This window comes from Clinocottus analis, unplaced genomic scaffold, assembly GCF_023055335.1.
Source record: "Clinocottus analis isolate CAN_PGR_092001 unplaced genomic scaffold, fCliAna1.0.p SCAF_22, whole genome shotgun sequence".
Lineage (NCBI taxonomy): Eukaryota > Metazoa > Chordata > Actinopteri > Perciformes > Cottidae > Clinocottus > Clinocottus analis.
In genome coordinates, this window is record NW_027175954.1 from 6,019,809 (window position 1) to 6,032,562 (window position 12,754).

The following is a 12,754-nucleotide window of genomic DNA, read 5'->3' on the forward strand; positions in this document are numbered from 1 at the left end:
TATCAGGGTAAAGACTGTTCTCGGCATAATGAAACATTGTACAGTGAAACTCCAGCGCAGACCTGAAGGTTTCAGTCTGACAAAACACTTCCCTCTGAATCACACCACGCAGATCTGGCAACCGTTTCTGCACACTGAAGATATCCCCGCATAAGCATTTTGTGTACATCTCAAAAGTCTAGACATTTTTGGAAAAGTAGGGCAGTTGGAGTTAGGTCACAGTGTTAAAAAAAAAAAAAAGAAATCATAGAAAACACAACATCCGCTCGTACTAAGACGAGTGTTTGTAGATTAAAAGTATAATACTAAAATTGAGTAAGTGTTCAGTCATATGGGGAAGACTGTAAACATTACCAATGAGTCGGCGCCCGGGAGAGAGCTGGACAGCAGTTTGGTCAGCGAAGCGACAGAGGATCATGTGTTCCTAAAACAAAGACAGATAATGAATACAGGAACTGTTTATTGCAGAGGTAAATAAAGCTCTGGATGTCATCCGTCACGTCTCAGAAACACAATCTTTCTTTTAGCTCTCGTAAACAGCGAACAAGATCTTTTTTAGCCACACTAGCAGAGAGGCTCTGGGGTTGGCAATATTAGTCAGTCCATCACTTATGGTGGACACTAAATCATCTCAACAAACATTAGATATATGGCAATAATATGTGATATGTTAATTAAAGCGAACCTTTCACGCCGCACCAATCTCAGATCAAACTGTAGATTTACTTTTATTTATGTTCTGTAACCCAGCTGTGGTTTGTGTTTTGTGCTAATTAGCAAATGTTAGCATGCTAACAGGCTACAAAGGTGAAACCTTTCTTTAGTGTGTCTCTTTACAGTTTCACCGGACTGAGGAAAAGCATCTTCATGGTAACCTCTTCATAATATTCTTTGAATAAAATCAGTGCTTTAAAATGTCCAAAAAGGCCAACTCCACCAGGTTATTTATTTACAGCCGAAGGACAAGTTTCTGTTTGTAACTCACTATGGTTCACAGGTTCATGGGACAAGTGAATCGGGAGAGCGGTTTGTCCGCTCTAACCTGCTTCTACTTTAACTGATTCAATTCCTCACTCTGCGGGCTTGAATCTGAATGCAAGGCCACGGAGCGAGTGCTTAAAGTTAGCGCTGCGCTCCAATATCTCACACCATTAGTCCTTTATCCCAGCGATTCACCATTTGTCAATGTGCTGTCACTCTGTTTAACTACTGTAGTTCAGGAAGGACAACTATGGTTCTGCTATAAAACAATGAAACGCTGCTTTTATATCAGTAAGTGTTGGCTGGGATTTTGGGAGCAGAATTACAGGAAATGGGTTGTGCACTGAGCCCAAATGAATAGAAAAGACCAAACACGGTTGTTGAAAACAAAAGCACAATGGCAGGCAGAGAATTAGGGTTTAAAGTGGCAGATAATGTATCTGCTGGTTTAGAAAGAATATAGATTCATCCTGCTGAGTGGCGACATGTTTAGTTTTCCAATTCCAAACAGAAATTATGGCAGTTGTGATTTCCCTTGCTCGCTGGGCTTTCGGACAAACAGCAGAATAATCAAAACTATCACCAGAGCAGAACAATTTCCCAGTGTCTTCGAAATACTATATCTTCTGTGACTATCAAGCCACGTCTGTAAAAATCTGTTTTCCTTTAGTGCACAACGGAAACAAAGTTAGAGGTGGCCCGTTGTTGTGACAAGTCAACTCTTGAGGTTGCCATGGCAAGACCCTACAGCAACTTTTGCACAGATTCCCCCCGGGGCACTGACAGGTCCCATACATCATCACAGGATGGGCCCTCTTAGAGTACAGTGCTGTGTCTGTGCTGAGCGATAAGGGGCTGAGAGACTGGAGGGTGCGAGCCTCCTTCCTGTAACTCCCTGGGGGATCTCTGATCCCAAGACGGGGACGAGCGCAACGACATGTAATTAATTATATTTTACTGTCCGATGAAATAAATGAAAGGTGAGGAAAGCAATAAATAAACTCTTACTTGTGCCAATCAAAATGTCATTTTGGGATGATTTAGATTTGTTCATACATCCAAATTACAAATTCTGGCCTTGGTAAAACATGCGTGCAGTTTAAGTCACAGATTTAAGCGTCACTAACTTAATACATTACATGGAGGTATTTACACAGCCTTTTGTGTCGTGTCTTGAAGCAGAAGGTTTGCACGTGATGAATGTTGTAACGCTGGGAAATGGTCTCGGTTAGGTTGAGGCAACAAAACTACATTGTTAAGGTGAGAAAAAAGATCGTGGTTCAGGTTGACAGTAAACCTGAAAACTTAAGCCACGGACGTAATGTCATGTGATTCACTAACAGTGTCACATGACATAATGACAAAATTAAAAAATAACTAAGCTTCTGGTTTGACGTTGTACAGGAATGACTGTTCCCTCGGTGACCATCCTATTTGTTTGACCCACAGATACAATTAATTACCTAAAAATTACAAATTGTTAGGCAGCTTCTTTTCGTAGCTTTCGTACTTTTTTTAATAAGTAAGCATGATTAGAAATTTCTCACACTGAAATGTAATTTTTCATACCTTCATTTACAAAGACCTTGAAGTTTAATCATATATATATGATTTTTTTAGGAAGTTATGTTATGTTGTGATGCTACAGTGACTTCTTGTTTACATACTATAGTTGCGCTACAGTAGTTAGTTACAGAAGTTATTAAGAACTTAGAAATAAATTGATGCATAAACTTGATAGTGGATTGAACAGCTAGCAATGCGACCCAATCTAGTGTCTCTGCTTCTCAATTTGTTACTCAATCGCCTGAACCTCTTCTGACTTCTATCTTTGCTGGGTGGAATTTCAACTTTACACTGTGTAATTTCATTCTCTGGTATGTGAAACTATAGCTTTTAAACAAAATGCCGCTCTCATTATGACCTCTGTTGATGCGGCAGCATCTTAATTAAGAAGCAATTAGAGAAGATAAAGAATTGTTTCATCGTGTGGTAACCGAATAAGGAAGACTCTAATGAACAGAAGTTCATGAACGTAAGTCGTTATCCATGAAGCCGTCTTTCGATGTGCATAAAGGTGAACTGAACCTGAAATGCAATCCTTGTAAAAACGGTTGCTGTAATTCAGTATTCTGGCCAGGATATTTGCAGTTTGCCAATGATTTAATGCAACAGACGGATTTAATCACATTAAAACACATACCTTATGAGTCAGTATCTCTTGGAACCTTTTGCTGTAAAAACAGTGAAACAAAACAGAATGTATGTTAATGTCATGGTTTTTTTTGTTTTTTTTTGGATGGTTAAACGCCGTTAGATGATATTGAAGCTAATTAAAATTCAACATGAAGAGGGTCAGGGTTTCGGGGCCAGCCAGGTCACATGGAGAGACGCCTCAAACTGTGAGGGCCTTAATGAAATGGGCTGTTAAGTTTCACAGCTCATAAAAACCTGTGAACTGCCTGGAATGTCGACACCTGCAGAATATCCGCATGAGTACCTGGAACATGACCTGGGGGGAAACACTAAAAGTAGCAAGATGAAGATTGACACAGTCAGGTGCGTTGGCCCATCACTGCACGATTGCCCTCCAGAAACACAGCTTCTTGTTGTCCATTACAGCAGCTGCAAGGTTTGTTTTTTTTCTGTCACTCTTTAATATTTTATAGAGGGGGTGAAGTGTCAAGTTTGCAAAAGTGGGGCAAGAAAAAACTAAGTATGTGAAAACTCTTAAATATTTACATCGTAAACTGAGGGTCCCCAGGGCCCCTAAAAAAAACCCTGTTACAACGAGAACATAGTAACAGACAGGCCTAATGCTGCACTGCTAGTTGGGGCAAAATAAACCGTAACATTATAAATCAAAAAGCTGCTGAAGATATGGCGCTTTGGTTCGTTTTATTTCTGAGTGAACAATGTCACTATTGGTTTTAGGTTTTCTGTTGCCGTTGTGCAGGCTTACAAAAGGCAAAAAAAACTTATATTCCACTGTCATTAAGTGTTTTTTCACTGACACACACCCTCTGCTAAATAAGATGATTTTTATGATACCCGTTCTGCATACGATTTATAAAAGGTTTCTCATTTGTATTCCACTGCCAGATACCGCTGTCCGGTGGCGTTTCTGAATTGTATCTGAATCTCACGAGGCTGCTGTGTTTGCTGGGTGTTGACAAATTCGGTATAAGAAAGCACTTTCACCTTTCACTGGGTCATTGTGCTCTGGACCAGGCATGTGGAACTAGTTACTGGAGGTAACTCGAGTGAAAAAATACTCTTCTGCAACAATACTAGGGTTCGGGACGGTGTTATCAGCGAAAATCGTCATATGGTGGGCGTGGGCATTTTTTGCGTGGACATAATGCCAAAAAAAATGCCAAGAGAACTGAAAGAGACAGCTGACAACTGGATTTTAATAATTCTTCACTAAAGACATGATCCATTTTGCTGTTTGCGCAGCGTTTCTGATCGTCAGCAACTACATCAGAAAAAGAAATCAGTCACCACAATGCATTGCATGATTTTGACCCAGACTGGAACAGACTTGGCCCAAGTCGGTCCCAGCAGCCTTGCTGCCAAAGTCATATCTATAATCAGCACAGCAATCACAGTGTGTATCTCCCCTTGAGCTTGCTAGGGATCGCAATCTTTAGTTGCTTAAATCAGCAGCCCTCCACAAAAAAATATTTTTTGCTTCAGTATCCCAAAGTGGTTTTAACATCATAATACCTTGTAATGATTCTGAAGCTATTAGTCAGCAGCGCGCTGCTATAGCAACAGGACCAACATCATTTAAGTATAGCCTTTCACTTCCTCTTCTCTGTTGTCCTTTGTTTCTCTCGTCTCTGCTTAAACATCATCGCCAGAACAGAAAATTAAGTAAATTCTCTGTAACGCTGCATATAATAAAGTTATATTTTTTAAAAAAAGAAGAAAAAAAGTAGCATTTTATGTTTGTACTTCCAACCAATTTTTCTATCGGTCTCTAATATCCAAGACAGCATCGGCACAGCGAACCCTCAATTCTGTTGCGGATACAACAGGGAGTGAAATTGAAAAGGTGAGAGGTGGATCTTGCATTGAAGGCGATGTGACACTGCTGCCTTGTGCCATCAGGGGTGACGATAAGAGACAGGAGGTGAACAAAAAGTCGTGACAAGAAATATAGATTGTGTGTGCGTATGTGAAAATGATGGAGAGCGAGAGCCTCAAAAGAGAAAATGGATAGAAAAAAACAAACAAAGAGAGAATGGGAGCAAAGCATGAGTGGTGGGTAGCGGGGGTCTAACAAGAAAACAACATGTTTTTTTTTGGGAAAAGCAGAAACCATGAGAGGTGTGGTGAGCAGGTACAAACCTTTTGGGAAAGGTGAACTTGATTGCGTTTTGGATGAAGCCGTAGCAACATGGACTGACGACAAAGGCGGCTCCTGCCTGGATGCAATGCTCCATCACCATGTCTGTTGCAACGCCACATGCATGGAGCGCAACCTGAAGTGAAAAAGATGATACAAAATGTGTTATTTTCCTTGATAAATTAAGGCCGTAAAAAAGGATTTCTTGAAAACCGCAAGACGAAAAGCGAGAGCACTTGAGAGCGTACGCTCAATTTTATTGATTATTTCATAATTACTGCTGCTTTTGAATACATTTTGCTCTCAAAAAGGTGAACACTTTGGGATTTAAAGCAAATAAAATGTATTGAGGCTTTAGGAGGCCCAACTCAGCAGGATTTCCATTTCGTGGGTAAACTGTGCCGCGTAATGAACACCTGGCTCTCCATTAGTAATGGTGTGGTAATATACAAGGGGGCGGAAAGGGACAAAAAGACCAAATATTATAGCCTGTCTGCATTTATGAATGCAAACATATATATTATTCTTTATAAAAGGAAATTAGTTACATTTCCAAAGTATAGTGATAAAGTACACTATTTCCTCTAAGGCGTATATTAGCCAAATAGATTATCGGTTTATGGTCCACATAAATGCCTTAGCAACAGTCTGATGGGACAATAGCGACTTGGGCACACTGAAATTAACCCTGTCCAACTCAAGCAGCCACCCAAAACCTGTATTCTCGTCTTCCAAGAAGTTGTCTCTTGGCGTCCGGGAGTCTGAATCTACTGCTCGTTGCCTTGACAGCAGTGCCACAGAGACTCGGTCAGGACAGGGCTGAGCCAAGATTGGCAGCAACTACAAAAGATTAGAGAAGATGTGCTCTAGACACTCTAAACATGTCCAAACCCACTCATAAAGTCACTGAAATGGGGGGGGGTGTGGGTACATTTCTCAGAGACGCTTAAGCGCTCCCTGGAAGTCAGAGAGCTGCAGCGATCCTTCAGCTCACAACTGCAGTACAAATGTCATTTCACAAACTGCACTCGGAAACAAGCCTTCTCATGTGCGCCATTCCACTTCGCGAAGATGTGCACTGATTTAAACATGAATTTATACAAGGAGACTCTTTATATGGACATGTACATAAAAGCAAAGGAATTAACATCAATTACCTGCATGGCCCTGCATCTACTTGAGACCTAATTTTCCGTCCTGCATTTATTCGTGGCATCGGGGGAAAGCAAAGTCTATGTTCTTTCAACAGCATGTTTTAGGCTGCTGATTAGGAGAATGAGACTATCAGAGATTGCATGATGTTACGTCCTACACATCTAAAGAAAAAATAATTAACAAAGTAACACCATCACTCTTTCCCAGCTACTTAATGTTGCACATTAGTCATGCTGTGGTAAATCCTAATTACTTTTTACAACCTCTAGCCTTGATTTAACACAAACACAAAGCCACTGAACCAAACAAAACTTAAATAAAACACATTTCGATATGTTCTGATAATTCATTATGCATTTCCAATTCACAATCCTTCCTTCATCATTGGCAAATACTTTCTATTGTCTTTGTTCGTTTCAGCATTATTAATAAAGTCATGTCCGAGACCCATGTGTAATGTGGGATACTAATTAAAAATTGATATTGGAAGGTGCAAATAAATACAAGGCTGATTTAAAACCAACCCGATAGATATTAATTATTTCATACACACAAACATTTAATTAGGAATAATAAATCATAAATCAATATGCAAAATCCAAAAGGACCAAGGGCCATTTATATAACTGTTATTTGATTAATCAGTCTTTTAAGAGGAAACGCTGTTTCTATCTGTGTCTTCCTCTCAATGATCTCATCACAGAAATAATGAGGTTTCATTATTCACTCTTATTCAAGTAATTACTTCCTTCTCCTGTCAGACCGAATAAGTTCCTGCAATACAGCCGATTAAAACTTGCCTTAATCAACACCAGACTCTTCTGCAGCACTGCAATACTATTATATACTGAGAGGTGTGTTGAGAGCTTCGTCCTTGCCATGTTTATTAAGATATCACTCTTATTAATACTGAGCAATTCAAGTAAAACAGGTTCATCATCAATAAGAGCAGCAGAACTTAAAGAAATGTTTGTAAGTTTCTGATTTGTGTGTCTTGTTTTATGCAGTTTTCCTCTCAAAGGTGGATGATACAATTTGCCTTTGGGCAGAAGATAAACAGAAACAATCTTATAAGTCTTTAAAAAAATAAATAACCAAGAAAACGGTGGTGTAGTGGCTCGCACTGTCCCCTCACAGCGAGAAGGGCCAGGGCCCGGTTCCCGGTCTGGGCAGCGTTCTGTGTGGAGTTAGCATGTCCTCCCTGTGTCAGCGTGGGTTTTCTACGGGTTCTCCAGCTTCCTCTCACATCCTCAAAGACATGCGGCTCAGGTTAATTGGACTCGAAATTGCCCGTAGCTATGAGCGTGAATGGTTGTCTGTCTCTATATGTGCCCTGCAATAGACTGGCGAGCTGTCCAGCGTGAACCCTGCCTCCGTCCAATGTCAGCTGACTTTGAATAGGGTAAGCAACCCTGAATAGGATATGTGACACGAGTTTCTTACGTTTTTATAACAGGTAGATCGACACTGATTGTTAATCAATTGTTTAGGTATTAACAAAGAGTGATATTGGAGTGAGCCTTGAAGCTGAACAGGACTCTAAGTAATAGACCTGGTTGAAGTAAAATCTAAATCCGCAACCTTTCCTGCCTTCAAAGTGTGTTTAATGTTGTGTTAAAAGAGAACAAATATCAACTATACACTGTATGCAGAGGCTATGAGTCAAACATCTGTGTTATGCTACTGAAGACAGGAAGAGCAGACACTGACTAAGTATAGGGACATCTAAACTTAATTAGTCTGATTGAACGAGTGTGGCTAAAAATGGAAACATGTATAATACATAACAGGATTAAAAACCAGTGTGATGGGTGGCTCCTTCAGGTGAGAATATTTGTGTCATGCAGGAAAAAGCTTTGTCAAAGTAACAGGTAAAGTAACAACTGAGACCAAAGTTGAGCTATAAATCTCAAGCTGTGCAGAAAAGTACAAACGTATGCACCTGTTTCATACGTGCATTGTATTGTTCATTAAAAAATGATGTGTGTGAGTGTAAACTCTGACTTGGCTCCAAAGAAAACACCCACATATTGTAGAGAAGAATAATCTATGCTGTTTGTTTTTTGCCAAGTGGAACAGGTCTCAGAGGAGTGATGGTGCTGGAACAATAGCTTCTAATTACAGCAGGTTCATATATAATCCTATTTGTCCCAAAGAGAGTTAAAGTGAGGCTACGAGAACAGCTGGCTTTTCTTAAACTGGGCTGTGGCACACAGCAGGAAGATGTTTGGGGGAATACATCAACCTGAGACTATTAAAGATTATTTTGGAAACAGATATTCAAAGAATCTTCCTAAGGTGAGACGAACATTGTTTTAAAAGCCCAAAAACCTGCTTTTCCCTGACACAGACAGATTCAAACAGCCAATAAACAACCACAGTTAAGGAGCCATTTGCTCTAAATTGATAGTAATTATCTGTTTGAAAAGTCAAGAGCTCTGCAGATGAAGGTGGGTGTTTAAAAAAGGACGAGCAAGGGGTTTCCACTTGCAGCAGGAGAGTGCTACCCAATGCTGATTTTAGATTGTTTCAGCCCCATTAAACAGAGTTTGAAAGCTAGTAAAATATTTATTCAGTTGTTGCAGGTAAACTGTGCAGAATTAAACACATTTACTAAATTGGATCTTTTAGCCTAAAGAACACAAATTGCAGTTCTTGGCAGAAATGTTGGTATACATTTTTTTATGAGATGATTTAAGAAGTAAAAAGGGGGCATGGCCAAGTTAACTGCATGAAACTGAAAATGCCTGACAACCCTTTTTTCTATTTTTATTACAAACACTTACAAAAGATTACACCTCCCTTTTGGAGACTCATCCACCTCCTCTAGTCACAAGAGTATAACTCATATTAAAGATCTTGGCAAAATGATCTTAAAAGCAAACCAAAGGGATAGTAGCATTACGCCAGAAGAAAGAACGACAAGCCTCACTGAAGAGATCTCTAATCTCTGATTATTGGAAAGCCAAAAAGGAAGTTTTACCCAGAAAAGGACGGGCAAAGCTAATGTCAGAGAAGAGATGGAGACAGACACTGCTTGACTGAAGTACAGAGCACTAAAAGGGTTCTGATTAAAAGCTCCACTTCAGGAAATGAAAAGCCAACTTAGCTGTGCTGATAATAATAATAGCGCGATGGCATTTTCCCTTTCTGGAAAAACAGGAGGGAGTGACAGGTTTCTCTGTGTGATGTGTAGCTGAGCTGCTCTAAAATATAAAAATGTTCACGTTGCTACAATACTGCAACCCTTTTGAGAAGACATCGGCTCTGTACAAAATATTAGAAGTAACAGTTAAGTATATGTACTTACGTAAACTTACGTAGACTCGCAGTTCTGCTCCGTCAACTTTTTGCGGCACCCGTAAGGTTTTACAAAATCCATATTAGGTACCCTTTACCCTTTTTATAATAAAGATATCTCCATAACTGTACGGTAGGACGCAACCACGTCAGACAGCACAGGCGAAATCTACTGAAGAGAACTCATCCAGGCATGCTATGGAAATGTAGTTTTCTCAAGAACTTTAACTTTTCCATTTCTGAATCGATTTACACAATTTATTTTCTGAAACAATTTTGAATCACCCCAACACTTTGTTTTTCTGTTATTATTGCAGATCCAGGTTCTTTAGGCCCTGTTCTTTCCACAAAAAAGCTTCAGTATTATTAGTACGTGGGACGTTGGTAAGGGTCTGAAGCAGACATTTTGAACATGTCGGAAACTGCTCGAAAAGCATTTTTAGCCAATCGTGTTCAGATCATGCCGGATATCCATAGTTATGATCAATATATGTGATAAAAGTGATTTATTTGAAAATATTTTTCCAAAAAAAATCTTTAAAGAATTATAGAAATATATAATTATACAAGTATTAGAACTGATTTGCGGTTCATACGACTACTTGAACTACTTGAACACGGTGAACTTTAAGAAATGCTCCCTATGTAAGGAAAATGGTGCCCAAAAGATTAAGACTAAAATAAGAAGAAACACATTGTTTATGAGGTGTAAATCAAAACATGTTTACTTCCGTTTCAATGCATCATCACAAATGACAAGCAAATGATAAGCAATCATAATTGACATTTTAAGGAAAAGGTAATGTTGCGCGTCATGACAGCCAAATGATGAGAACTGTTATGACAGTGCTTTCATGCAGCACGCTAACTTCTTTGATAACTTAAAGCGTTCGGAAACTAGATGATTGTGTTTATTGCAGCAAAATAAATCAATGTCTTGGAATTCTTGATTATACATTGACACATTGTGTTTGCTTTGTAGCTCAATCAGAAGATAATTATGACGAGGGCTGCCCTTTCTTAGTCAATTCATCCACTAATTGGTCATTTTGGTCTTAGTTCATGGTTTTCTCATGGTGAATGATTTATTTCCAATAACCTTATGCACACATCTCTCTGGTAAACACACTATTTTAAGTGTGTAACGCATCTGCTTGCAATACATCCAGTATATACTTTTTTAACAAATAAACAAAATTTTAAATTGTTCAGTCATTTTACATGTGGACACGAAATTGATGTGAATGTGCATCGTGTTACTGCTCCACTCACCCCAATCTGAAACGGTCCGGTGTAGTAGTCCAAATTGGCCTGAATGAAGCCAATGTTTTTCAGACCAAGCTCAACGCCACGACTCTGGGCCCTGACTAATGACTCCTCTTTGTTCTCTATCAGGATGACCTTGAATAAAATGATCAGAAAACACAGCTGTATATTATTGCAATTTTGTTAAACGATCTGGAATGAGTAATAATACAGTTTAAATGTGTGCCAACATTAAGCAGTGTTTAAAAAAAAAAAGAAAAGGGATCCACACAAGGGGAAGAAAAGAATAAAGCAGAACATAACATGGCGAAATGATAATATATGATGGTAGGGATGCATTTAATAGATGAAGATATATTGTTTTATCTACATCTCTCTTTATTTTTTTATTTTTTTTACGTATGATAATAATGTGCCTCAACGTTACCAAAGTCAGCTCTTGAAAATGTTCACGTTGTCCGGAGCAACACGTTTTAATTACACAACACAAACACATTGTTGCACGAATACGAATGTTACCTTGCAATCTGGAAGTGTGTGAGCCAGAGCGATCCCCAAATGGCCCTGAGAAAGAGCACAAAGAAAGAGAGAATAAATGAAAGGAGAAAAAGCACAAGTCAATGGGGCATTAGTGGAGTTATGATTAGTGCGACCCTTTTCAACCAAGTATTGGTCCATTTGTCATGCGGCGCTACCACTCTGAGCAGTTCCATTTAACTGTAATTACCATTCTGCCTGTGTACAGCCGCCAACAACAAGTCATAGAAAGAGGCGAGAAAAACATGAGGGTATATGAGAACTAGTTTCTTCAGCTAGCCGCTAATGGAGCAGCAGCCTCACGTCGCCATCGGGTGCAGGAACAAAATTTGCATGCATCGAGCTTGACCGATGGATAAACACGGTTACCGTTCCGCTGCAGAAATCCACGACGGTGCATCCTGGCCTGGCTAGCTCCGTAACCATGGCAACCAAGTTATTCAGCTGTTGCCTCTTCCTGACTGCACGAATATTTGACATTTCCCCTGCAAAAGAGCGGAAGTGGAAAGCAACCGTTTATTTTTTCTCAGGAAAATGATCTGAAAAGTCAGTTCCAGAAACGTATTAAACACAAATGGAATTTCACTGCAATTCTAAAAATCGATTTTGGAGCTAGCTTGGTTCCAGTAAATGAACAAAAATAAATAATCACACATTTAATAATGTACATTTTTCATTACTTGCCCTGCTTTTCGCTGTTGCCAGAGAGTAAACAGTCATTTTTACCCAGGAATGCTTAAAGATTGATTGACACCCAGCAGTTTAAGCTAATGGTTATACTCTCTTCCGCATGTTTCCAGCCAATTGCCGACTCGGGAGAGTAAACAATCTTTCAACTGAATCAAAAGCAAGCCTTCGAGACAAAAAAAAGTGTCCTCCTCGTTTGTGGCAGAACTTTCTACTGCTGTGAGAGCAGTATGTACCCCATTAACTCAAAGCACATTTCAGTCTCCTGCATCTTCATCACCCGTCTGCTGGCACGCCGCATCGGCAGTGAGCCGTTGACTCGCTGTGTCGACGCCATCTCTGGTCCATAAATCTAGAGTGATGAGTGTTTCAATTTCCCCACAGTCACACCAGCATATCCACAACCACAATATTAGAAAAAAATATTATTCCTCCACGTTCCTGCCCACACTGCTTTGGATACAACAAAAGGGG

General features: G+C 39.6%; 1 protein-coding gene across 1 annotated transcript in view; it reads right to left on the bottom strand.

The window, feature by feature from the left end:
• The window catches only part of gstcd (glutathione S-transferase, C-terminal domain containing), a 45,287-nt gene that overhangs the window by 1,156 nt on the left and 31,377 nt on the right, over positions 1-12,754 (bottom strand). Inside the window, exons 6-11 of the mRNA XM_068588882.1 lie at positions 11,963-12,078; positions 11,576-11,620; positions 11,063-11,191; positions 5,338-5,471; positions 3,185-3,215; positions 355-424 (exon numbers count right to left, since the gene is read on the bottom strand). Of these exons, the coding sequence (XP_068444983.1) occupies positions 355-424; positions 3,185-3,215; positions 5,338-5,471; positions 11,063-11,191; positions 11,576-11,620; positions 11,963-12,078 (525 nt within the window). The remainder of the gene's footprint in view (positions 1-354; positions 425-3,184; positions 3,216-5,337; positions 5,472-11,062; positions 11,192-11,575; positions 11,621-11,962; positions 12,079-12,754) is intronic.